Raw genomic sequence first — 26452 nt, forward strand, 5'->3', positions numbered from 1 at the left:
CAACTCTATGAGGTAAGCATCACCATCCGCCTTCTAATTTAAAGATGGTGAAACTTAAGGCATGCAAATATTCAGGAATATTTCCCAAGTCCAATCTCTTGTAAACCTGATGGAGCAGGGATTAAATCCAGGTAGTCTTGTACAATGCTATGCTGCCTCTCAGGTAGGCATATTTGATACAGTTATTCCCAATATACAGATGATAAATCTGACTATCAGAATAGCTAAGCCATACAGCTAGGATCCACAGCAGATCCATTTGAGAAATCCTGTTAGCAAGTAGGTCCCAAGTTCAGTTCAAGCTACAGAATCATTTTCTGAATTAGGATGTGGCCTTTGGGTCAATTCCCTTCTCCAAGGACACTGGAATCCAGTGAAACACCTGAGAAATTCCTTCTTCGTCCATGCTGAATATAATCAGAAGACCAGTTCTGGAAAGTAAGAAAACCACCAGCAAGTAAGAAGGCTTGGTGATATGCTTCCCAAAGGTCACAGTCATGAAAACTATGGAGCACACTTCTACTTTGAAATACATGATGTCGCCAGGAGTTGGAATCGATTCTACGGTAACTACTTTTTTTTTTTTTGGTTTGTAATATGCCCAGCCAAGCCAGATAGGTACAAGAGAAAAGCAAAGATACATCCCTGCTCTCAAGGACATCTGGTCTCACTGGGGACACAAGGTCAATTAAGGAATAATTGAAGACAGGTCATGGTCAAGTGCAGGAGCTGTGGCCTGATATCTGGAGCACTCCAACATTTACATGGGGGTGAAAATAAGGAGTTGACTGAGAATTGACCATTACATGTGGGGGTTATTGGTGATCTTGACATGGGCAGTTTTAGAGGAGTGGTGAGGATAAAAGCCTTTTTTGGAGTACATTCAAGGGAGAATGAGATGGGAGATATTGGAGAGAGCAGGGAATTCAAAGGATTTTGTTGTAACCAGAAACATAGAAGGAATGTTACCTATATAGGCATGTGAGTCAATAGAAGATATATAGCCTTTTTTAATATGGGAAGAATTACAGCACATATGTATACTTAATAGAAATGATCAAATAGAGAGAGGAAATTGACGACGAAGGAGGCAGATGGGAGAATTGCTGGGGCCATGTTCTTCAGCAGTGAGAGGGGACGAGGACTAGAGCACAAGGGGAGCATTTGGTCAGATGGGCATACAACAGGTGATACACAATGGCAGGAGGGAAGGCAGAGAAAAGGGGTGCATTTTCTGTTTATATATTTTCTGAATTAATTTTCACCCAGGAAGAATTTTACATTTGCTCTTAATCAAACTGCAGACTGAGCAAGGCTGACACCTCAAGGCAAATGGCCCTTCCTCCAAAAGCATCTTTTAATATTTCTGGGCCTGAGCTTTGGCACATGAAAAATAGGGGAGTCTCTTTCAATTTGAAATCAGGGATTAAGTTTAAGTTTCAGTGGCATCAAAGCTAAAATGTTCTTTATGCATTTCTGTACCATAGGTTGCAGTGGCATAGGGGAAGAACATTAGGCTGGGTTCGGAAACACGGGTTTAAGTTACAGCTGTGTGATCTTGGAAAAGGCAAGGAATCTCTCTGAAATTCTCCAAATTAAAGTGGTTATAAAACGATCAAAACGATTTCATAGGGATATGTTTTATTGTGGAAAAACACTTTGTAAGGTTTGAAGGTTTTATAATCACCCTCACAACGAAGCTTTAGTTCAATCTGCTCAATTGTTCTTGCTTTTTTTCTTTTTTTTAACAGAAACTGTTCCCAGAAACCAAACTCTTTTTCTCAAAAGCTCCTGTTTTTGTCCCTTTAAGAGACAATGAAGCAGAGGTTGAGGCAAGTTTGTGAGCAATAAAAGTCCTGGTAGGGTTTAAGTAGGAACTGGGAATGCTTTCCATCATTTCTTTTTTTTAATTAGGTATTTTCCCCTTCTCCCCTTCCTGGAGGTCAGCTTTTCTCCTATTATACATCTGAGGTTCATAGCCTCAGGCTAGCAGTCACATTGTGGCCATGCTTGTGGAACTCTTCCCTGGAAACTACATTTGCTTCCCCATTTCCTTCCCATTGTCTCCACAGCCCAAGCTGTGAACTCACAATCACTACCTTCTGGAGACTCTAACCCAGCCTCTACCACAGCAGATGTCATTTGGGAAGAGTTGAAGCAACTGCTGTAAATATTGGAAAGAACTGACTAGCATCATTGGCATAGCTCTGCAGACATAGCTGCTCAGGAAGAATTCCCCTCAGCGTGGGAAGGACGACAGAATAGGACTCTGCAAGCTGTTCTTTTTACTCCTACTCACCACTGTTTCTGACAAATTCTTATCATTCCTGGTTTCTCAATCCTGTTGCTTTTATAGCATCTTACAGGATTTGACCCATGTCAGCTCCACATTGCCAAGAGTGTGCAAAGTTTTCTTGTGGCCACATTGCTTTTGCATAAGTCAAGGCTAAAGACATTCCAGAATGCAAAATGTTGCCATTGCTTTATGCCCATTGAGGTGCTGGGGATGGGGAGGATCCTGATTAGATTTCAACATACTTTAGTTTAAAATCCTTGAAGAGGGATGCCAAGGAAACTCCAATTCAAGAAATATTCTTCACCGATCACTGTGTTGGGTGCTTGGAGTGGGTTGAGTGCTCCACCAGTGGTGTCTCATAAGGCTCATCCTAGTCAACTATAACTGTCTGATTGGCTTCTTTGTTCAAGATTACATTTTTGCAAAATGCAGGAAGCACAGCTTCGAGCCAGGGTGAAGAGGAAGGGATGCAGTGGGTGGGCTGCTCTTGTGACCTGGCAGAGACAACAAACTGAAGATGTGCCCAGGTAGCAGAAGGCTGCTGAAGAAGGTTATCTACATTACAAGAGAGACCCACATTGCAGAAATGAGACAGCACGAGAACTCAGGGACCTCCTGGCTGCTCTGGTCCAAGTCACAGAAATATGTATTTTTTAGTAAATGCAAGTACATGTACTCCTCATCTATCAACTATCTCATTATATGACATTTCACATTTATGACAATAGTAAAAAATCTACTATCTGACTATTTCGCGCATTAACGACGTATCTCTGGCAGTAACAAATGCTGAGATGTGAGGCAAGAGTAACGCTGGCTGTGATGTTAAGGTTATGTGTCAGTTTGACTGGGCCATGATTTTTAGTGGTTTGGCAGTTACGTAATGATGTAATTTGGCAGTTATGTAACGATGTAGTCATCCTCCATTCTGTGATCTCATGTGGTCATCCTCCACTTTCACATAAGGCCAAATTTCGTGTAACAACCTGGTCTTTGGAACCTAACCGTGTCGATAAGTGAGCAGTGGGTGTATAAATAAACAAACCTTAAGAAACAAAAACAATAGTTCATTTAGTGTATTAGTTTCCTATTGCTGCTATAAGTCACAAATTTAGTGGCCTAAGACAACACAAATTTATAGTTCCGGAGGCCAAAAGTCTGAAATCAGTTTCAATGGGTTAAAATCAAAGTGTAGTCAGGGGTGGTCCCTTCCAGAGGCATTGAGGGGAGAATTCATTTCTTCGTCTTTTCAGTTTCTAGTTGTCACTTGCATTCCTTGGTTTGTGGCCCCTTTTTTTCAGGGTGCATCCCTTCAACCTCCTTCCATCATCACATTAACTTCTCCTATGTCCCTCTTGGAGCCCTGGTGGCATAGTGGATAAAAGCTTGGCTGCTAACCAAAAAATAAAAAGGTCAGCAGTTTGAATCCACCAGCCGCTCCTTGGAAACCCTATGGGGTAAATCTACTTTATCCTATAGGGTCGCTATGAATCGGAATTGACTTGATGGCAACAGGTTTGCTTTTTGTTTTTTTTTATGTTCCTCTTATAAGGACTGTGTGATTATACCAGGCCCACCCATATAATCCAGGATAATGTTCCCAATCTTAGTCACATCTGCAAAGTCCTTTCACCATGCAAAGTAACATTCACACGTTCTGGAGATTAGGAAATGGACTTATTTGAGGGGCCATTATTCAGTTTACCATGATTTAGGTTTAACAGCTAGGATCTAAGAGGTGGTCATTTGTTCATGGGGGGAAAATGGAAACAAATAATTTTCAAGGCTAAAAACCTAATGAAAAGTCCACAACAGCCCAAAAATTGTTTAGACAGCAAACACTCATTGACTTGGACAGGGCACCAATTCTCCCAGGGAAGACTCAGCAGTGAAGGCGGCATGATGCCTGCACAGGAGAAGCCAAGGCTGGTGATGTGGAGTTTCATGTATGTTCAAACAGTGACAACAACAGACATTCACTCATTTTTATAGCAAACACTTGCTGTGGGCCTGCTCTTTGCCAGGCCCTGTTACCAAGCCAGGGATTTAGAGATGGGAGCCATATGTTCACAGTTTATTTTAGGAGACAGAAAAGAATAGTAGAAGATAAGCCTCAATCCAGGTGGCATATGAGCATGTGAGCGGCACATATAAAGTGTGTAGGAGTACTAAGACAGGAATCATTGCCCTCTCAAAACTACTGGGAGCCTAGGTAAATACCTGTCTTTTATCTTGCTCCAGGGATTAATAAAGATGTGCCACCTGCCTCTCTGGTAACTTTGAAGGAACAGGTAGGGGAAATAAGAAGGGAAAATGGAGGTTAGAGGCAAACAGTTAAGATGGACCCAGAAGAAAGTGAGGTGCTTCTGGATTCCAAAGCCAAAAATAAAGGCTCAAATGGAGAAAATGACGTTTGTTCATTCATTCATTCATTCTTGCAATAAATACTTGTTGAGCATCTACCAATTGTTAGGCACTGCAGGGCCCTGGTGATTCAAAGGTTAAAGAGTTTGGCTGCTAACCAAAAAAGGTCAGCAGTTCGAACCTATCAGCCACTCCTTGGAAATCCTGTGGGGTAGTTCTACTCTGTCCTACAGGGTCACTATGAGTCGGAATTGACTCAACAGCAACAGGTTTTTTTTTTTTTTTTTTTTTTTTTTTCCCTTTTTTTTTTTTTTTTTTTTGTCCTCATACAGCAGGAGTTAAACAACTCCTGCACTCATGTAAATTACATTCTAGTGGAGAGAGACAGACGTAAACAAATAGGTAAAATATGTAGTATGCCATTTGGTGATATGTTTTATGGAGATAAATTAAGCAAGGGAAGGGGACAGACTACTGACAAAAAGGACTGTCCCTCTTCCACAGGTCTGTAAGAATTTATCTAACACATACAAGGCAGTGTGCTAAACACTGCTGGGCAGAGTTGAACTGATTCACTTGTTTATGCATTCACTCATTAAATATTTACTGAATGTTGTCTATAATAGTCACTGTGATAAGCCAGAGGAAACAGGGTCTCTGCCATTATGAAACTTTCAAAGTAGTGTGAGTCAGTCATTTAATAATCAAATATTCATGATGTGTAATTATAAACTGAAGTAAAAGCAATGAATAGAATGTAATGTGTACACGTAATTAAAATTGGGTGATTGGACAAGGCATCTCTAAGGAAGTGATATTTGAGCTGAGACCTGAAGAATGCACAAGAGCAAAAGATAAACACTTGTTATAAACTATTATAATTAGGACAGTGTGGTATTGACACAGGGCTGGGCAACTAGATCAATGTAAGAGAATAGGGAAGACAGAACCAGAATCACACATATGTGAAAACTGATATATAACAGAGGTAGCCTGCACGCTGGTGGCCAGATATGAGCAATTCAATAAGTGCTACTTGTCTTAGTCATCTAGTCCTGCTATAACAGAAATACCACAAGTGGATGGCTTTAACAGAGAAATTTATTTCTTCACAGTAAAGTAGGCTAAAATCCAAATTCAGGGCATCAGGTCCAGGGGAAGGCTTTCTCTCTCTGTTGGCCTTCTCATCAATCTTCCCCCGGACTAGGAGCTTCTCCACACAGGGACCCCAGGTCCAAAGGACGCACTCTGCTCCCGACACTGACACTGCTGTTTTGGTGGTATGAGGGCCCCAACTCTCTGCTTGCTTCCCTTTCCTTTAATCTCTTGTCAGATAAAAGGTGGTGCAGGCCACATCCCAGGGAAACTTCCTTTACATTGGATCAGGGATGTGACCTTAGGAAGGGTGTTAAATCCCATCCTAATCCTCTTTAACATAAAATTACAATCACAAAATGGAGGACAACCACACAATACTGGGAACCATGGCCCAGCCAAATTGATACACACATTTTTGGGGGGACATAATTCAACCAATGACACTACTGAAACACATTATTCATATGAAAAGAATTAAATTGGATCCCTACCTCACATCACACACAGAAATCAATTCCAGGTGGTTGAAAGACTTAAATGTGAAAGGAAAAACTATAAATCTTGTCAAAGAAAATAAACAGTATTTTTATGACCTTGGATAAAGATAGGCAAGACACAAAAAGCACTGGTCATAAAGACAAAAGATGGACATATTTCACCACATTACAACTACAAATTTCTATTCATCAAAAGACATCACCAAAGAAGAAAGGAAAGAAGGAAGGAAGTGAGAAAAGGAAAAGTTACAAACTGAGAAAACAAAAGCATGGTATCTAAAATACATATAAAAGACTCCTAAAAATCAGTATGAAAAATCCAACTCAAAAGAAAAATGAGCAAACAATCACGAATAGGCATTTTTTCAGAAAAAGAAACTCAGCTGGGAATAAACATATGAAAGATGCTCATCCTCATTACCAATTAAGTAAAGCAAATGAAGTTCAAAGGACATCATTTCATACTTATTAGACTGTCAAAAATTATCATATCTGACATTAATACTCTGGCACCTGCAGGTGCTGGGGAGGTGTCCACCACGCATGTGCTGGCGGTGGTGTGTGGTTGGGGGTAGGGGTGGAATCTGCTTCTTGGCTTCTGTCTCACTGAGGCCAAAGAGGCCCCCGGCAATATGAGAACTGATGAGCGTGGGGGGAGGGGGTACCAAGGTTCTGAAATGTACTGTGAAGAACCCCCATAACCGCCTCCCATCGGGTTAGCGTCGGTGCTTGTCATTTCTCTCCACCAATCGTGAGTGAATGAAAGAATGAATAAGCTCTTTGAATGTCTTCTTTAATTCGACTACACCCCCCACCCCGTCCCCCACTCCCACAAACACCTGGCTCTGCGCCAGGCTCAGAGTAGGAGCTCACTACCTGTGCTCTCCGAATTGACCTGAACTCCCATTTTCTTTGCCAGCATCGCCCTCCTACTAGTCACTCAGATACCCCTTCAACTTTGCCACAATTTAAAGGAGCTGAGGAGACGGATACGCAGTCATGGCTGCTCTGAGTGTGCAGGGAGAGGACCAGGGTGGAAAGAGGACTATGTAGTAAATAAGTGATGTTTCACCAGGTACTCTGACGCCCCGAGCTCTCCGCCGGGCTTTCCCCAAGCAGTGGAAATCCCTGGATTCAGCGAGGTCCTGAGGCAGGGCTGAACGAGGGTCAGACTCACCGGAAAAAGAACACTGCTAGTCGGCCCAACTCAGGGAGTTGCGTCAGCCGCAGAGTTGGAGACGCGCTGCCGGTCGTGCTGCTGCCGGGTATCCGGCTTCTGAGGGTCCCGCTGCCGGGGTCTTGCCTCTCGCCATCTTCGTCCGGCCGGAGCCTTTGTGTGCGAGGCTCTCCTGACCGCCAGGCGGAGCTGCAGGGCGGCGCCCACGAGTCGGCGGGCCAGCTGGGGAGACGCGCACCGGCCTCCTCAGCCAGACTCAGCTCGACGGCATGTTCGGCGTCTCATTCCGGGTGGGTTCGGCGGGAGCCGCGCCGGGTCAGAAAGGCCAGAGGGAGGAGGACAAGCCGGGGGGCCGCGCGGAGGCGGGCTGGAGCAGGCGAAAGTCCGACAGGGCCTCCTGGAGCTGGGGAAAGTTCGACCAGCCGGGGAGCAGGGACGGGGGCCAGAGGGGAGACGAGGGCCGGGAGAGGCCAGCGCGGGCCGGGGCTGGACCCAGGGAGGGCAGGTGGGCACGCCAGGCTAGGCGAGGAGCGGATTTGGAGAAGGCGTGATGTAGGGGGCGGGGAATCAGGACCTCCCGGCGTGAGGACAGGGCTGGGCGGAACTTCCAGTACCTTGGGAGGATGGGGCGTCCATCCCACAGCCCTTCTCCCCAGTTCTGCCCTCGGAGGGAATTAGGTCTACATTCTAAATCGTCTATTTAGAAGAAGTGATGTAGGAGCAAAAACTGGCCCTCACCCCTTCTACTTCAAGGAGGATATTCTCTTCGATGTAGCTCAGATGAAGGCAGGCAGGCTGAAGGAGGCCTGGTGATCTTCATCACCATCTGCCTGGCCTGGTCCAGGGGGCCTGACCCTGGTCCACCACAGGCTCACTTGCCTTCTGTTTTAGTACTTTTACTTCTGCCTAGTTTCTTTCAGGCATAGTTTAGCTCCTTCTATTCCTTTGGTGTCGGGAGGGTGCACTACACCTGAGAGCTGCCCTTGCTGAAGAGTGGGCAAGACCTGAGCTGCTCTGCTCACATTGTGTCTGGTCAGGACCCATCCCTGCTCCTCGCCATCACTGTCATTGGACTGACGGTGCTCATGTTGGCCCTGAAGAACAAGAACTCAAGAAGAAAGCTTATCACCTTACAGGACCCTGAAACCAAGTACCCTCTGCCCTTGATTGAGAAAGAGGTAATGGGTTGGCCCACCCTGTCCTCTGTCAGTGGGGGACAAGAATCATGGGGAATGTGCTGGCTGGGAAGGCAGGGCAGTTAGACAGACATTTCATGGCCTCAGGTTTGCTCCCCACTACCCTTTTGTGTATGTGCTGGGGTAGCAATAAATGAAGCTCCTTTCCTAGACATTTGAGCTGCCCAGCAAGGCTTCTAGAAAGCTGACAGAGCCTGCCTCTGTGTTTTTCTGTTTTATTAGCAAATCAGCCATAATACCCGGAGGTTTCGCTTTGGACTGCCCTCAATGGACCATGTCTTAGGGCTCCCTGTAGGTGAGTAGGATTTGGTGTCATCACCAGGACTGGGCCCTTGCAGGGCTAGGCACTCTGCTCCTAGCAGAAAGAAAACTGAGGTGTGGAGGTTGCCCATGATACACTTCCGGAGCCATATGAGCTCAGTGGGTGGGAAGATGGGCTTGGGGTAGTACATTCCCTTTTCTCATTGTTCAGTTTGGCCCCACACAAAAGTGATACCTCAGTGACCATAGAGTCAGAAGATCAAAGATCTCATCCCAGGCTCCTTGCTGGGTGACCTTAAGGAAGTCTCTCAACCTCTCTGAGCCGCAGTCTATGAAATACAGTTTCCCAGGCCCTTGGATTGTTGTGAGGGGAAAGTGATTGATGGATGTGAAAATTTAGAAACTGAAAAGTGCTGTGCACATAGTAGCTGTCTTAGTTTCTTAGTGCTGCTTTAACAAATACCACGTGTGTGGCTTTAAAGAACAGAAATTTATTTTCTTGCAGTTCTAGAGGCTAAAAAGCAGGTGCCTCTTCCCCTATCCACAATGTGGTTTCTCTGCAGGGACCTTAGACCCATATAAGGAGGGGACCCATTGTGGAAACCAACCCTAGCAATGTTATAGAGTTCAGAGTTACCCCATTTCTAGTTTGTAGCACCACCAGATGGCTGTTTGTGAGGTAGAAAACCTCGGCTAGGCCCAGGGCCGGGGGGTCCGGAGAAGATTTGTACAAGCTGCTAGTGTGACTTGCCTGCCTGGTAGAGATCCTAATCCACGGCCTGCTTGCCCTGTGTGCACAGGATAAAACCTTGACCTCCCCTATATCAGGTGATGAAATTACACACTAGGCCACCAGCTGGGTTCCTGAGCCTCCTTGCTGCTTCCTTTCTGCCTCTGCATCCATGAGAGCTCAGTGTCAGGCTACCTTCCAGTCCTCTGCCTGGCCTGTGGGGCCAGTCCTGTTGGCAAGAGGCCTAAAACAGTGAAAAACTCTTGAGAAACAGAATTTCTTGGAACCTGCCTTGGCTCATTCTCTCCTCAGTCCTGGTGTAGGTAGTGCAAAGTTAGTGGGATAAGGTAATTTAGAAGCTTCTGGGAGTCTGCCAAGGGCTCAGACATGGGGCCTGAGGGCCCAGCCGGGCAGTCCATTTTCTCTGGGGACGCAGCCAGGCCAGGCCAGGTTGGCTGCATCCAAAAGAGCCTTTCCAGGCTTCCAGTTTCAGATTCCGAGGGAAGATGCCTCAGGCATTTATTCCTGGGTATCCCTCCTGGCTAGCTAGGACATGGCCAGAGTCATTGAGCCTATCTTTTCTAAACTCAGAGTATTTGTGCCTCAGGCTTCAGGACCTCCCCAAAGACTTCATCTTGTGGTCCTAACAACCTGAAGAACCTGCACTTCTACACCCCCTCCCCTTCGCCCTTCCCTCCCTCCTGTTCCCTTTCTTCTTTCTTTGTCTCTCCTTAGATGTCTTTTCTTTCTGCATGTCTGCTGTATCTTCGTCTGTCAATTTACTGGGCTTATAGTTTCCACTCCTTCGGAAACTCTAGCAAGGAGCTTTCTCTTGCCTCTAGCTCTTAGCATCTCTTGACTGCAGCTCCTGCCCTTGCTACTAATTACCTTAGTCACTTAAGTCTCTCAGTTCAGATCCAACAGAAATCTGGGAATCCCAGCCCATCATTTGACACTAGGATGTACTAGTCATGAGTCATAGGTCGCTGGTTACACCTGGACCAGTCACTTCTACCCTGGAGAGCCAGAATTACATGATTCAGAACTTCACTGCTGCCCTTCAACAGTGTCATGGGCCAGGAAGACACAAAGCTATTGCTAGAACTCCTAGTCCATGTGTGTCCAAATGTGGTGGCCCTGCAGTATTTCTGAGCCCAAGCCTACTGTGTACCAGGCACTAGGATACAGACGAGGTATCTGTGATTTATTCACAGACCACAGTGATAACATCCAGTTTAAGAAATGAGTTTGTTAAGGCAACATATTTTGCTTTAATAAGGAAACATTCTTTTCTGTAATTTTTAATACTTACCTTCCAGCTCTTCCTGTTCCACGAAGCAGTTTGACACAATAAGCACACATTGACAGTAGGCTTCCTGTACCAGAAGCACACAACTACACTATGATTGAAGCAAGTGGGTCTATCTTTATTTTACAGATGAAGAGACTAAGACCCACAGAGGTGAAGTGACTTGCCCAGGATAGTACACTGAGTAACAAGGCCAGGCCTAGAACCCAGGCATCCTGAATTTGGGCTCCTTCTCTGCTTATCTCCCCAACTCCACCATGCATTCCTACTACCCTGTGTGCCCACCTCACTGAAGTTCAGTACTGTGGGATTTCTGTGTCCTCTTTAGGCTGGCCATGTTCGGACTTACATTTGATACCTTTTCTGTAGGTAACTATGTCCATCTCTTGGCCAAAATTGATGATGATTTGGTGATCAGAGCTTATACTCCTGTGTCCAGTGATGATGACCAAGGTTTTGTGGACTTAATTATAAAGGTAAATGATGGTCACCAGTGTCCCAGCTGCCTCAAGCTCATGTAGCCTGTTGAGGGCCAAGGGGTAGTAGAGTGGAGGGGCAGTGCCTCTTTTCTGAGAGACACATTCCCTGGACTGGGTTTTCCAGCAGTGTCATTTAACAGTGGAGCTGCAGTTAGCCTCGTAGTGTCTTCAGGGATTGCTTGCCACAACTGTGAGAGAAGAGGACTTTCTAATTTCCAGTGGCAAATGCATTTTCAAGTTGTATGTGGCTGTGGCCTCACTCTTGGGGGTATGAAAACCATATGGCCTTGTCTTTCAGATCTACTTCAAAAATGTACACCCCAAGTATCCTGAAGGGGGGAAGATGACTCAATACTTGGAGAACATGAAGATAGGAGATACTATTCTTTTTCGAGGGCCAACTGGGCACCTGTTCTACCACGGTCTAGGTATTGGGGGGCTCACACTTGGCCTACATCTGGATGGGAGAAGATTCCTGGGATAGTTCCATTGATCTAGAAAACTTTTTAGATTTGAGTCACATAGGCTTGTCCTTAAAGTCTTCATATATTCATTCATTCACAGACAAATTCATTTACAATCACACCTATCATTTATTCACACATTCACTTTATGAGATTGTAAGCTTCATTAAATCAGGGGAATTATTTGGTGTTTTCTCATCACTGTATGCCTAGCACAATGCCTAATACATAAAAGGCACCTACCAGTACTGGAAAATGGAGAGATGGATGGATAGATGAGGGAATGGATAGATGGATGGATTCTACACTCATGCATTTATTCACATGTTCATGCATTTACTCACTGCCGCAGATGTGTAAGAGTGCTCTGTGGGGCTCATGTTAACTTTAGGTTGCCTTTCTCTTTCCCTATAAGAAAAGGTCTAGCAATTCCCTGAGGAGACCCAGCTTTGTTCCCACTTTGTGCACTGGTGCATTGGGGCTGGCTGAGGAGGCAACCCTGACCTGTTTGTCTGCCTTAAAAGAGTACAGCCAATCCTTTTGGTGGACTTGACTCCAGAAGCCCCCCAGGAAAGGCAGTGATCTTTTGCAGGCTCTCAGGCAAGGGCTTCAGAAGTCAGAAGCATCCTCTGTGTTTCCAGGGAATCTTGCAGTCAGACCAGACAAAACAAGTGACCCTGAAAAAAAATTGGTCCATCACCTGGGAATGATTGCTGGCGGCACAGGTAAGAGGCATCTGGAGGGCTTCATCCGCAGGGTGATCCCTGAGACCTTTCTGACTTTGGAGTCCTTTGATCTAGAGATTTTTCCCCTGGCTATTGTGGGTAGAAGTCATCTCATGATCAATAACAGGCCATGGAACTGACCCTGTGTGCCATGCCCCCTCAGCCAACATGGCGGCTGCTGGGGAGCCATGGGAGCCTCTCAGGCTAGGCTGGGGAACATGGAGTAGTCTCTGGGGCCAGGCTGGGCAGGACCATCCCATCCCTGGTCCCCCAAGGGCTCCTGGATTCAGTTCAAGCCTGACTCTCCCCTCCCTTGAACTAAACACCGAAAAGAACACGTTTAAGGAACACCTATGATATACCAGGTACTATAATGGGCACTTTTAAAACTATCATATTTACTCCTCATTAATTCTGTTTTACAAATGAGAAAATAGAAGGACCCAGACAGGTAAATAATTCACCCCAAGCCACACAGTTAGTGAGCTGAGAGTGAAACCCCGTTCTGATTTCTTAGCCATCTTGCTTTCCATCTTGCCATATTAAAATAAGAAAGGGCTTTGGATTTATTGTTGTATTAGAAGCCAAAACCAAAATGCAGGGCTGTTTCCCACTTTGAATTTTGGGGACTACAATGGGAAAAGTGTAATTGGGCCCAAGAAAAATGTCAGCTGTTTCTGGGAGGGACTGTGGGCACCAGAGAGGGGTGAAAGCTGGCCTGCCCACTGTGTTCCAGGGATTACACCCATGCTGCAGCTCATACGCCACATCACCAAGAACCCCCGGGACAAAACCAAGATGTCCCTCATCTTTGCCAACCAGGTGAGTTCTGCTGAGTCAGCCTTGAGCTGGCAATAGGAGGATGGAATGTTTGCCGAGCAGGGGCTCTGCATTCGTTCCTCCCGGACTGAGTGAGCTCATGGTGACTGGGGAGTGCTTTGTGGGCGATACAAGGGCAGTGGGCAGCCCAAGAAGCTGAGTCTAGGCCTGCTTTTGTGTTTTGTTTTAACTCTTCTGTTAACCCAGCCAACCCTGAGTACTGTGTCTTCCTTAATACATGTCTTCTTTTCTGATCATAAAATCATAGATGCCCTCAGTAGAAATTTTGGAAAATGTAGAACATAAAGAAGAAAATAATCTCCTGTAAGTCTATCCCTGATACATTTTTCTTACATATTTTCCAGTCTTTTTTTGTATACGTGCTGTATATTTACAATCACATATATATTTTTTCATTCAACATTACCACACAGGCATTTTTTTCTCATTAAAACTCTTCATAAATATTTTAACCATAGTCTACATCAAGTTACACTATCATTTACTAAATCTCTTTCTGCATTCAGGTTGTTTTCAGTTTTCACGATTATAAATGACACTGTGATGAATAATTTTGTCCCTACGCTTGATCACAGAAGTGGAATTATTGGGACAAGAATCATGAAGCATTTTAGTGAGATCCAGGTCTTCTGTGCAGTATCTCTGAGTCTATGACAAGTTACTTCTGGCTTTGGCTCCTTTTTCCTCAAATGCTCTTGACTTTGTTTTTCTCTTCCTATATCTTCAGTACTATTCTGCCATATTGCTTCTTTAGCCCATTACATTCACTGCAGAAGATCCTGCACCTTCACTAACCTTGTTCAGTTGGGTTTACTGTACCTGGCACTCAGTGTAGGCGTGGGAGTTGGGGCCAGGACCTCTGAGTGAAGCCACCCCGGCCTGTGCTAGGCTGTGGTCCATCCAGATGGAGGGCGGTCACTCCTGCTCTGTGGAAACCTACACCTTCCAGCTCCTCCACAAGACAGAGGGTTATTCAGAGAAGCAGCAGCAGAATTCTCATTTTGCCCTGGAAGTCTTTGGCAGGCACTCAAGCTAGAATGGCATCTTGGGCAGGAGTGTGCTGATTCATTTGCTTAGTATGGGGAACAAGCAGGAAGTCTGTGGAGAACTTTCCTAATGTTGTTTCTTTTCTAGACAGAGGAGGATATCTTGGTGAGAGTGGAGCTTGAAGAAATTGCCAGAACTCATTCAGACCAGTTCAAGCTGTGGTACACCCTGGACAGGCCTCCCATTGGTATGCTCTCCCTTGCCCTAACTATGGGTCAGCTCCAACCCTTGACTCTTCTCAGGGGCTGGACCTTGTTTTTTTTTTTCCTTTTTAGGACTGGGCTTGGGGTCTGAAGCCTTGGGCTCTGCCTCCACATGGGGAATGTAGGAATTTAAGGGAGATAGGATTTGGGATGACTGCTTATGAAGGCAATTGAGTGTAGGTGTCTGTTATCCCAGCAGCACTCCACGCAGTACACTAATGTGCAGCCCAGGGATACTGCACCGCTGGGCCACACTGTATGCCCACCCACTGCTGCACACTACATGGTAATCCACACAGCCATCACACATGCTGCACACAGTACGCAGAATGGCCACTGTCCCACTTCACCACTCACACCACTGCTCACAACCGCCGCACTCTTCACCACCCACCTCACCTAGACAGCAGTCCTCACATACTGAGTCCCAGACAGCCACTGCAGCCCCAACAAGCACCCAGCAACCATCATGCCCACTGCACCCCATATGTCCACTACACCCTTCAGAAGCACCTCTCCTACACTGCATGACACTGTACCAGTTTTGTCATACAGCTCACTGCTCAGCAGAGGGCGCCACCCAACTGAGTGGTTCCACAAACCCCACACCACACCTTGGTACATCCTACCTCTGTGTCATGTTCTCCATCCTTGCCAGTGCTTCCAGGGGCCTCAGAGTCCCAGCAGTGAGCCTGGGATCTGGGGTGAGTACTGCAGAGGGCTGCCTGAGACCTCTACTTTCGGGTTTTCTGCAGGGAACAGTGGTGTAGACTCCTAAGCCATTGTAGAGCAGCCTTGCTTCCCTCTGCCTGGCCTTAGAGGAGGGAGGACAGGGGGCCTGAGCATCAGAGACTTGACCTGGTACCCCACAGCTCTGTTCTGCTTCTGCTTAATTTCAGGCTGGAGATACAGCTCAGGCTTCATTACTGCTGACATGATCAAGGAGCACCTCCCTCCTCCTGGGGGTTCCACACTCATCCTGGTGTGTGGCCCACCCGCCCTGATCCAGACAGCTGCTCACCCTAACCTGGAGAAACTGGGCTATACCAACGACATGATTTTCACCTACTAACACATCCCATGTTTTTAACAAATTTGCCTGGTCTCTTATCTGTTGCAAAGTGAGTTCAGTTTCACCATGTTAAACTGCCATGTTTTCAAAAGGGCCTCTTAATGCACCCTTGGGCATGCACACGGGTACCCCTCTCTTTTGTGTGTGGGCCTAAGAAGGTGGGTTCAAGGGCTGGAGACAAAGTGGCTTCTGAGGACTCCTTCCTCAGGGAGGCCTGAAGGAGCTCCATTTCAGTTTCTTTTTCAGGGGCTTAGTGAAATTAACTTAAGTACAAAGCAAATAACCTGGTGGCTCACCCATGGGGTGTGGCTCTGCGGGGGACCCACTGGGCAGTAAGGAGGCCTTGGCCTATCCTGATGTGAGTTGGCTTCTGCATATCCATGGGGGTCAGAACTGGCAAATGTGCCAGAGCAGAATTCCAGAAAAAAACCCTAGTGGGGTCACAGTCAACTCCCAATAATCTCTGTTGAACCCCCCCTTCCCAGAGTGTTCTATATTTTTTAAGGTCAAACCTACAGCAGGGCTGAGGCACCCTCTTCCATTTCTTGTGGGAGACCCTTGAAATAGGAATAGTTACTAAAAACACATACACCAAGACAGTAGTAAATCCAAGGGTAGGTGGGCTCCAGGAATCCTTCCTAGACTCCCTGTGCTTTGAACATCAAATGGAGGTGAGGGGAACTTTTTTTTTTTTTGGCATCCTCTAAATGCTAGGCACTGGGCTGGCATGAGAGGGTGTGGAGAGTGGTTATGTACAGAACTTCCCAACTTGCAAAGTTAGGTTCCTGAAGAAACTCACTGCCATCGAGTCGATTTTAAGTCAGCGACTCTATAGGACAAAGTAGAACTGGCCCACAGGGTTTCCAAGGAGTGGCTGGTAGATTTGAATTACCAACCTTTTAGTTACCAGCCAAGCTGTTAACCACTGTGCCACTAGGTTCCTGAAGCTGTTCTTTAAATCCTTTATCATGCTAAGCCCAAATGATACACGTGACCACCATCACCATCTGCTATTCATGGATAGGATGATACACTTCTGCTCTAGTATTTTACCTAGAGAAGGAGCCCTGGTGGCACAGTGGTTAAGCTTTTGGCTGCTAACTGAAAGGTCGGCAGTTCAAACCCACCAGCCGCTCCATAGGAGAAAGATGTGGCAGTCTGCTTCCATGTAAATTACAGCCTTGGAAACCCTTTGGGGCAGTTCTGCTCTGTCATACAGGGTCCCTATGAGTCAGAGTTGCCTTGACAGCATCAGGTATGTTACCTGGGAGTGGGCAGAGCCGCTTCTGCACTTTATTGCATATAATCCCTTAACAAGTCAGAGGTTCTTTGGGGATTCTGCTCTCCAAGTTTAGATGAGGAAACTGAGGCTCATAGACTAAGTAAGTCTCCCCAGGTCATTCAGCCAGTAGGTGGCAGAGCTGGGCTTCAAACCAGGGTCTGTTTCATTCCAAGTCATTCCCATTTCACAAAAACTGGCATACTAGCAGCAATGCTGAAACTTGGTGTCACTGAATTAGTTTACTCAATGTGTGTGTGTCAGAGAGAGAAGGAGGGGGAGAGAGATGGATACCACTCTAGGGAGCTCTTTTGAGTACAGCTGTGTCTTGCTCCCAGGGTGTCCAAACAGGGATAGTCTCAGAGGGCCCAGAAGGGGAGGGGAGGGATGGGGCTAGTATTCATCCACCCATCTGTTCAGCGCATGCTCAGTGAATCCCCTACTCAGGGAAACATACTTTGCTGGGCACTGCATGATGACTAAGACATAGATCCTGTCCTCAAGGAGGCTTGTCCCCTGCTTTAAACTATTCACTGTTTTTACTCAAGTCTGCATCCTGGCCACTCCATATCTCCAAGATAAATTCCAGCAACCTAATTTACAAGGCCTTTCTTGATATGACTCCTGCCGAACTCACCAGATTTTTCCTTCCCTGGGCCTCCCATTCTGACCCAATTCTCTAGTCCAGTGATTCTCAGCCATGGGTGATTTTGCCCCCTGAGGATATTTGGCAATGGCTGGAAACATTTTTGGTTATCACAACTTGGGGTGGGGGGCGCTAAGTAGAGACTAAGGATGAGACTAAGGGAGTAGAGACTAAGAATGCTGCTAAAATCCTACAATGCACAAGACAGTCCCCATCACAAAGAATTCTTTGGCACAAAATGGCAATAATATGGAAGCTGAGAAACCCTGTTCTAGTTTTATAAACTACTGGCATTTCCCAGGATGCTTGGAGGTTTCAACCCATCCGCTTGGAATGCCCTTCCCCTCTGGCATACATGGAGATTTTTTTGGTCCCCATCCTCAAGTTCCCAGTAAAAAAAATTGACAACTTGCTCTTTCAGGCCTCAAGACTTCTATTGGAGCACCCGGAACATTTTAGCACACTTGTTTTAAATATGTCTGTGCCTCCTGCCCCACCCTCCCCACCCCCCGCCCAGTAAACTAAGCACCCTTAGGTGAAACCCTGACATTCGTGTCTGTATCTCTAGCCCCTCCTGAGCCCAGGCCTGGTGCATGGAAAGTACTTAACATGCACTTGTGAACAAGTGGGTAGATGGGGAACTAGGAGCATGGATTTCCCGAGCAATTTCAGCACCAGGATTGGGCCTTACTCCTATCAGGACTATGGGATCTGGCACAAGCAGGTGCTCAGTGAGTATGTGTTGAGGGTGGGTACGGTAAGAGACAGATAAAGAACTTCAAGGTGATCTAGGAAGTGCTGTTGTCTTGAAAAGGACAAAACATTATGGGATAGAGTTGACCTGCAACTGAAACATCAACAAAGGTTTCCTGTAAGAGTGTTTGTACTGGGCCTTGACAGGTGAGATTTGGCCATGTGAAGGGGGCTAGAAAAAACGCATTCCATAGTGAGGAATGATGCAGAAAGGGGGCACATGCCTCGAACAGTGGATTTGGGTAGAGAGTGGTGGGTTCATGAAGGCTGACACAGCCAGTGTGCTGAATCACTATAAAGGACCTTGGATATTGGGCTCAGAATTTTTACTTCTATCCTGTGGTAATTCTATAACTGAGGACTTGTGAGCAGAAAGGTGACAGGATTAAAATGGTGCTTTGGGAAGGTCACCCTGGGGATGGAGTAGAGAACATGCCTGAGAGGACTAACTGGAGAGATGAGGTACCAAGTAGCAGGAGACCAGCTGCAGTCAATAATGAGTTGAGAGATAAGGCCTGAACTAGAGCAGTCACAGGAGGAGGGAGATGAAGGGGCAGAATCACTTAGGGAGCTGGAGAGCATTTGGCAACTGATTCACTGGGGAAGGAACTGAGGGTGTAGTCTCAGTTTTAACCCTGTATGACAAAGCATGGTGGTGCCTCTGACTGACACAGGAGACACAAGAGGGAACAGGCTTGTTTGGGAAGATGGTGAGTTGTTGTGGAAACATGTTGAGTTTGGGGCGTGCAGGGGCCCTCCAATGAGGGGGAAGATGTTTAATCAGTTACACCTGAGGATGATGAGAGGCAATGGTAGGACAGAGATTCTGAGTGTGCGCTGGTGAGCTTGGGAAGAGGGAGAGGGCCTGTGTCTGTGTGTATTAGGGACTCCTTTGCTAGAACGCTGTGAGGCCCAGCAACACCTAGGAATCAGCAGATGCCCACTGCAGATGAGGGTAGATTGAAGGCAGACGGGGCAGTAGGAAAGGAGTCTTATGGCTCCTTTTCTGCTCTCACCCGCCACTCTAAATCCCCTCACCCTGCCCGATTCAAGTGAATGAAAATACTTGCACGTGCCTTCAAAGCAGCCCAGTAGGGGGCACCCTGTTACCATTTTGCTGAGCTTGGTCACAACAGATGATTGAGAACATTTTTTTTTTTCCCAGCAGAGCTTTTATGAACCAACAGCCCCTCCCTTCTGGTATAAAAGCCTCTCAGCTGTCACCAGGAACAGCATGAGCCATTGAGTCTGTATGCGAAGACCTCAGTGCCCTCCTGCAAAAGTGGTCTGCAGTCTACATATAAAAATAGAACAGGTAGAAAAGCTGCGGTGAAGCGCACAGCAGGGCTGAAAACACATAGGGACACTGAGGCCATCTCTGGGACATCTGTTTCACATCTCTGCTCCTGTTAGCACGTGTGTCTGAGATGCCCCCACCAGCCCCAGCCCATTCTGGGCTCCACAGATGGCTGTGTGCCAGCTCCTCATTGAAGCAAAGACTCAGGGTCCCCACACGTGCCTCTCTGGGCTCTCGGCCATGAAGGAAGTCATCTCCAGTTATCAGAGCCTGGAGCAGCCAGGCGAGAGTCGTTCAGCAGCTGGTCCTGGCTCAGCAGAGTCTGAAAGGACACGGCCGAAGGGGCAGTTTAACAGGGTTTTTGGTCAGGGCTGCCCTGTGGCCTCCATGGGAAGCAGAGGAACACTGGGTTTGGTCCACGTTTGACACTGGTGCCCTGCAAGTTCATGGTGTCCAGGGAGTCTGAGTATTGGGTCAGAATAGACAACACTATTAAGACAACAATAAATTGTTCATACCTTAGGGGTAAGTTGGAAACCCTGGTGATGTAGTAGTTAAGAGTTCGGCTGCTAACCAAAAGGTCAGCAGTTCGAATCCACCAGGCGCTCCTTGAAAACCCTGTGGGGCAGTTCTGTTTTGTCCTATAGGGTCGCTATGAGTCGGAATTGACTCGACGGCAACAGGTCTTTTTTTTTTTTTAGAGGTAAGTTGTTTTGAGGTCCTATTGGAGGTGCTAAGTGCAAGGGTGGGCAGATTCATTTCAATGTGTGAGCCAAGAAAAAAAGTAATACAAGTGATGCCACTTGGATTCAGGGGCCCCTCCTACTTGCCATTGGATCCATCCAGTGCCATTGAGTCAATTCCAACCATGGTGACCCCACGTATGTCAGAGTAGAACTGTGCTTCATAGGGTTTTCAAAGGCTGATTTTTCAGAAGTAGTTCACCAGGCCTTTCTTCTGAGATGCTTCTGGGTAGACTCGAATCTCCAACTTCTCGGTTAGTAGACAAGTATATCAACCATTTGCACTACTCAGGGACACAACCTTCTTAATGTGCCTCGGCTGATCAGCAAGCAAAGTACAAGGACAGGGGAGGCAACGTGGATGTGCACTACAGCCAGTGGGCTCAGTAATGGGACTATCCAGAAGCCAAAGGGCCCTGGGAGTTGTGGAACCTCAAAAACCTGAATCTCTGCTCTGGGGCTAGCTTTTTACTGCTGACTCTAGTCTGCATACATGCCTTGTAAGGAGATTATTATGAGCCCTGCTCTACAGATAAGTAAGCTGAGGCTGAGAGAGAGAATGATTTGCCCACAGTCCCAGAGCTAGTAAGAGGCAGAGCAGGAATTTGAACCAGGTTTGTCTAACTCCAGATCCAGAGATGCTTCCCTTCCCATGAGACCAAGCTGCCTCCCTACGATATGGTTTCTGCTCACTGGACACTCACATCTTGTGATATCCGCCAAGTCAGAGGCAACGCACACATCTCATGGGCAGAGAAGGAAGAACCATGTCCCTACGGCCAGAGATGAGGCCTGGGCTTTGGGCTGACTAGGCAGCTGACCCAGAGCTGCTGAGCATCTTGATTTCTACACCAGTTCCTAGACTGGGAAGAGATGAGACGTAGTACTCTTTAGCTGGCCTCTGCTAAAGGCTGATGACACTTCTCAAAGCTCTTAGTGGCTCAAGGCCCAGCAGCAGGCCTATGGAGAAGGCCTTTGGGCTCCTTTCTCCCTCAAGGGCAGGCTCAGGCTCAGGCCCCAAGTGCCAGCACCGTCCTTCGTTCTCTCTCCCAGCGGAGGCGCTGATGACCCAGGCTCTGTAGTAGGGGTGGGAATGCTCCAGGCCTTGTGCACCACCACACCAAACTCCCTGGCCCTCCTTGGCACCTGTCCTACTGTGGAGATTTGGAGTCCTACCGTGAGGCGGTGAATGTCTTGGGAGAGCAGCCCTATCTGCGTCACGGTGCCTTCCGAAGGTGCCATCTGTAAAATGGGCAGCAGCCTGGTCAGCACACACAGGCTCAGCTTGTGATTTGCAGAGAAGACATACAAGTCCTGTCCTGCTCAGGCCTGGCTTCTCCAGGGCATGCCTTCCCAGGGGAGAGCCGAGGAGTGGATCAGGCCAGAGGAGTGACAGATAGGTGAAGCACATGCTGCTTCTGTCCTTGGGGAAAGGCAGAGCTTCCAGTGTCCCACATAGCCATGTGCACTCTCTCCCAGAGGCCCACCCAGGCACTTGGGGGCACAGGAAGGTCCTTCAGAAGCAGCCCTTCTGCACAGGTCCAGTGTTCCAGCTGTTTCCTGGAGCAGAGTGCAGCAGGGATGAAGGCCTCCAGGATGCTGAATGGAGTGATGATCCCAGCATGAGTGGACCCAGACACGGATGCCCAAGTATAGGTGGGCACCCGCAGGGAGATGCTAATGGAGTACCTTCACTCCCAAGGAGTCTCCTACCCTCTACCCCCTACCACCCGACCCCACCTCCTCCTCAGGTAATGCTGGTTTGCTCCTTCTTCCCTAAACCTGAGTAGACATTGTAGATTTGGAAGCATCCTCTGAGGACATCAAGTGCAACCCCTGATTTCACAGGTGGGACAATTGGGCCCACACAGGGAATAGGCCTTGTTTGAGGCTGCACAGAGAATTAGTAGCCAAACAATTCCATGCAGGGCTTGAAAACAGGCACATGCAGTGATCCTCCCACAAGGGCACAGTAGAAAACAAAGGACAAAGCCTGCCCTGACTGTGGCTCTACAACTGCCATGGCCAGGTATCAGACTTGAAGAGCACCTGTCACTCAGCAATCCTGGGTACCACGACCAAACACCAGCCATGCCAGCTGGTGAGCATGTGCCCACATCTCTTGCTGGCTGGACTTCATGGGAGGCTGTGCCTCTACCATGCCTGAGCCTACCTGTGATTGAGAAGCAAATCCTAGTGTTACCTCCACTTAGGACAGAATGGGAGTATCCACAGTGTATCATCAGGCCCTGTCCCAGCCATTAGTTATGGCACTGCTCTTATTCTTCTGCAGATATGGCCTGGGGCCCAGTGGATCCAAAAGCTTCCCTGGGGTAAACTGGAGACCCATGACCGGGAGCCCAGACTAGCAACGTGTGTCCGTCCCTCAGTCCTGGGCCAGACAGGAGCTATCTGGAGGAACCTTTATCAGTCAGCTCTAGGTCAGCAGCACAGGTCTGTTCCACCTCTCCCAACACAGACCAGCCCCTATGTGGCTGTGGGCTCCACCAGCTCTCTAATAGAAAAGGTGGCAAAATGCACAAAACAACACAGGGCCTTTCCAGCAAGCCCATCCTTCTTGCCTCCCCACCATCGCCTTCACTAGGTGGCTCATGATACTGAAGTGGAAACCAACTCTGGGGTCTGCATGACAGATATGATTTACAATCAGGATGTGTGTGAGCCGCAAGGTTCCCTCTGTGAAGCAGAGGAGCACAAAGCAGCATGTCTAAGGGATATGGAGGCCCTTCCTTGCTTCATCCCCTTTGTCCACGACTCATGGGGCAAATGCTCAGTGTGTACCTGGCTGGGGACCAGGCTCAGTACAATGAGTAGGACTCCATCTCTAGCTGTGTTCAGCTCTCCCCCCAACAAGATTAAGGATATGCTGCAGTGTTTGCTTTCTACATAAATATTATTTTTATTATCAGAAAGATGTGGCCACCTCTGTATTAAGGCACAATGCAATTACACTGTCGTTATGGCAAAAATCCCTGCTGCTTGTCTCTTTATCTCAGCTAAGACTCTGTGGAACACAGGCCTAAGGCACTTGAGATTTTCCCTCAGCTGAAGCATAGGGAAGGTGCCTGAGAGCTGAGCCTCTTGGGATTGTCCATGGTCTTTGGACCTATGTCCAAGTTGATGAACTTCCACTAGTGCTGAAGATGGACATTAAGAATTATTTAAAATGTAAAAGCATCTTTAGGTGTCTTTCCTTCTGAGTTCACCTTTGGCAAAAGTCCCCAAAGCCTGGCCCCTTAGCAAAGATGCAACTCCATACCCTGGTCACTCTCAGGAATGGTCCAAGGGTACACAATTGCTGGAATGTTCTGTGCAAGTCATGCACATATGCAGGGGGTGAGGGTGCAGTTATACTGTGACACACGTGGCATTACTGCAAGCTGTCAGGTGCACAGAGAAAGCAGGTGACAAGGGCATCAGCTAATCTGTCCCACCTGGTCCAGCCCATCTAGTTCAGGGGCATCAAGAGGGCCAAGGCACCGGTAGCCACTGTAGACACTGTGGCCATCACCAGCACCATCACTGGGCTCCATCGGGCAAATGTAGTCCGTCGATTCATCAAATTTCTTTTTTCTTATGTTTCCAAAATGTGAAAATCCTAGTTTCCTTGGCTAAAATGCAGAAAACACAAGATTATGAGAAGGAGATAATCAAGCCAGTATGCAAATATGGCTGACAGTACATTTAAGAGTAGGCCCATGAGGAAAGGAATAAAGCAAACTGCTTCTAGAAAAAATCTTAACAAAAGAGAGCTCCCTATAAGCAATTCCCACTGTAATCTGGGGAGAGGCCAACAAATAACTAATCTTGAACAAGAATTGCAGCTCCTCCAAAGTCCTGTGTCTAAAACTCAAGCCCTGCTGCCCTACCAGTGATTTTCTTATTGCCTCAGACAGCCTGGGTGTTCCCAGAGGATGCAGCAGTCTAAGCTAGAGGCTGAGCCCAGAGGACTTGCCTCAGCACAGCTGACCGCACCACATGAGGGAGCACCTCCCTTCCCCTGACAGTACCCAGTGCCTGGGAAGCCACACTGGACAGTCCTAGCTTGGCCAGCGCTGTTTCTGATTGTCTCCTCCCACCCTCCACCCACATCACACTTCCTGTCTTGCTCTTTGGGGAAGGAGGTCTTTGTATGAGTTTTAGCTGGACCTGAGGCATCAAAGTACTGCTGGGGACGGGGCCAACCTGGCCTCCAGAGATTCTGTAAGCAGGGCTATGGCTCTGAGGGCTGCAGGTCACATCAGAGGTCCTGAGAGAGGCCAGGCTGTGAACCTGTAGTCTGGGAAGGATGTGGTCTAAAGACAGTGTGGCTCAGGCTTTGTGAGATTCACAGAGCCCCGCTGAGTGGTACTGGTGCTGGGATAACCTCAGAACCTCTCAATGCTGGCCAACTCAGCACAAGAGAAATGGGCCTGCTGCCGATAGAAACACTCCCTGTGTGAGCAGGACAGCTTTGACCAAGACCCTATGGCACTGTGGCACACCAATGGGCCTGACTCAAAGGAACCCTGACTTGGGGACTCATCTGCTTTGCAAGATGAGTGACAGCAGCACTGGGGTACCACATGTGCTCCCAGCTGCTTGAGAACAGATGCAGTTTCTGAACCGATCAGCATCTACGTGAGCTTCCTGTACATCATTTCTGTGTAAAGAAATCTGCATTTTCTCCCCTAGACTCAAGACTGGCAGAAAACTTGCTTGGCGAAGAATAACAGACAGTGTGGCCAGACACCCACAGCAGAGCCAAAACAGCCTCCTCGTCCAGGCTGCACACCGTGGCTTGGCTCCAGGCAAGGGCCAGCCGCTGAACAACATGAGGACCAGAGGCAGGCCCTGGGTCCTGCCCCCGAAACGGTCTGGAACTCACCCGGACTTTGGCTGTGGTGGTCAAGGCTGTATAGGCTGGTAAGGCCATTTTCTCTCGCTTTTCCTGTTCAGCCTCAGGACCAATCAGGGCATAGAATTTAGTGGTTAGGTGGCGTCTGAGGAGCGTCTTTTGTGGTGGGATATTGAGGAGCATAGCCAGTGTGTCCCCAGTGAAGCGTGGCTCCAGGATCTAAGAAGAAACCACAGACAAAGTTACCCAGTGGAGACCACAGATGGCTCCAGGTGGGTGATGCTGAGAATCAGCCCCCATGGGCCTGTGGGTACCTCCAGGGCAGGGGCTAAGGCTCATCCACTCATTCTGAGTTCCACCTGACACGAGGCCTGGCTCTGAGGAGACACTTGCACTGACTACCTCATTTTCACAGACCAGCAGAGAACTATGACCTCTTCCATTAGGCTGTCTCCCAGACTCTGCTCCAGATGAGATCCAAGCCACCTCCTCATTTCCCCTCTGGCTTTGCCATTCAACAGATGGGAGTGGTGAGGAGCTTATCATCACAGGCTTGAAGTTACATTTTGATGGCCTCCCCCTTACTTCCACAACCCCTGCCATTGTGTTCCTTTAGAGACAGGTGGAGTTGCTTTGTTAAGGGTTGATCCTCATGCAACCCCACTGACCTAGAATACCTCTGGGTCTGTTGCTAGGGAAGGCCTTCCAGAGGCCATCTTGTTTCCATGAGGTATGTTAATCCTCAGTTGCAAAATTATCAAGATTCTTTGAGACTTTAATTTATGCAAGGACTTCAGATGAAATATTAATTATCTTTTACTAGGATTTATGTCTGGCCCTTAAGAAATAAGTTTCTGAATACTCCAGTTGGCCCCAGGTGTGGGCAGGTGAGCTAGTCCAAAGAGTCACTCACAATGAGACCTCCATGGACGCCACTTCCTCGAAGGTTGGGCGCATACTCTGCCAGGTCCACAGATCGCAACCACTCCATCACTCTGTGATTGGACCATTGCACAACTTCTGAAGGAGAAAGGTTACTCTGTGAGAAGGAGAGTGAAGAAAGTAGGTTAATAGGTCCTAACCTGTCCCATGAGGGTAGCTCAGGCAGTGCAGGCCCC

General features: G+C 47.7%; 3 protein-coding genes across 4 annotated transcripts in view; 2 read left to right on the plus strand and 1 right to left on the minus strand.

Annotated features, from left to right (window-relative positions):
• Positions 1 to 7267, plus strand: part of OVCH2 (ovochymase 2) — a 55948-nt gene extending 48681 nt beyond the window's left edge. Inside the window, exon 18 of the mRNA XM_023743034.1 lies at positions 7175 to 7267. Coding sequence (XP_023598802.1) covers positions 7175 to 7267 — 93 coding nt within the window. The remainder of the gene's footprint in view (positions 1 to 7174) is intronic.
• A 434-nt stretch (positions 7268 to 7701) lies between these two features.
• Positions 7702 to 15799, plus strand: LOC101340413 (NADH-cytochrome b5 reductase 2). Its single transcript, XM_012559297.2, is given in 11 exon segments — positions 7702 to 7937; positions 8137 to 8203; positions 8364 to 8465; positions 8467 to 8610; positions 8851 to 8923; positions 11298 to 11404; positions 11706 to 11835; positions 12513 to 12596; positions 13333 to 13418; positions 14571 to 14670; positions 15586 to 15799. Coding segments are annotated over 11 exon segments (1302 nt in total). The 3' UTR covers positions 15759 to 15799.
• Positions 15800 to 18476: 2677 nt separating this feature from the next.
• The window catches only part of PPFIBP2 (PPFIA binding protein 2), a 107539-nt gene continuing 99563 nt past the window's right edge, over positions 18477 to 26452 (minus strand). For both annotated transcript variants that reach the window (XM_023743021.1, XM_023743022.1), the window contains exons 20-23: positions 26248 to 26373; positions 25365 to 25553; positions 23932 to 24108; positions 18477 to 20055 (exon numbers count right to left, since the gene is read on the minus strand). In XM_023743021.1, the coding sequence (XP_023598789.1) occupies positions 19984 to 20055; positions 23932 to 24108; positions 25365 to 25553; positions 26248 to 26373 (564 nt within the window). In that variant the 3' untranslated portion in view covers positions 18477 to 19983. The remainder of the gene's footprint in view (positions 20056 to 23931; positions 24109 to 25364; positions 25554 to 26247; positions 26374 to 26452) is intronic.

The sequence above is a fragment of the Trichechus manatus genome, unplaced genomic scaffold, assembly GCF_000243295.1.
Source record: "Trichechus manatus latirostris isolate Lorelei unplaced genomic scaffold, TriManLat1.0 scaffold00232, whole genome shotgun sequence".
NCBI lineage: Eukaryota > Metazoa > Chordata > Mammalia > Sirenia > Trichechidae > Trichechus > Trichechus manatus.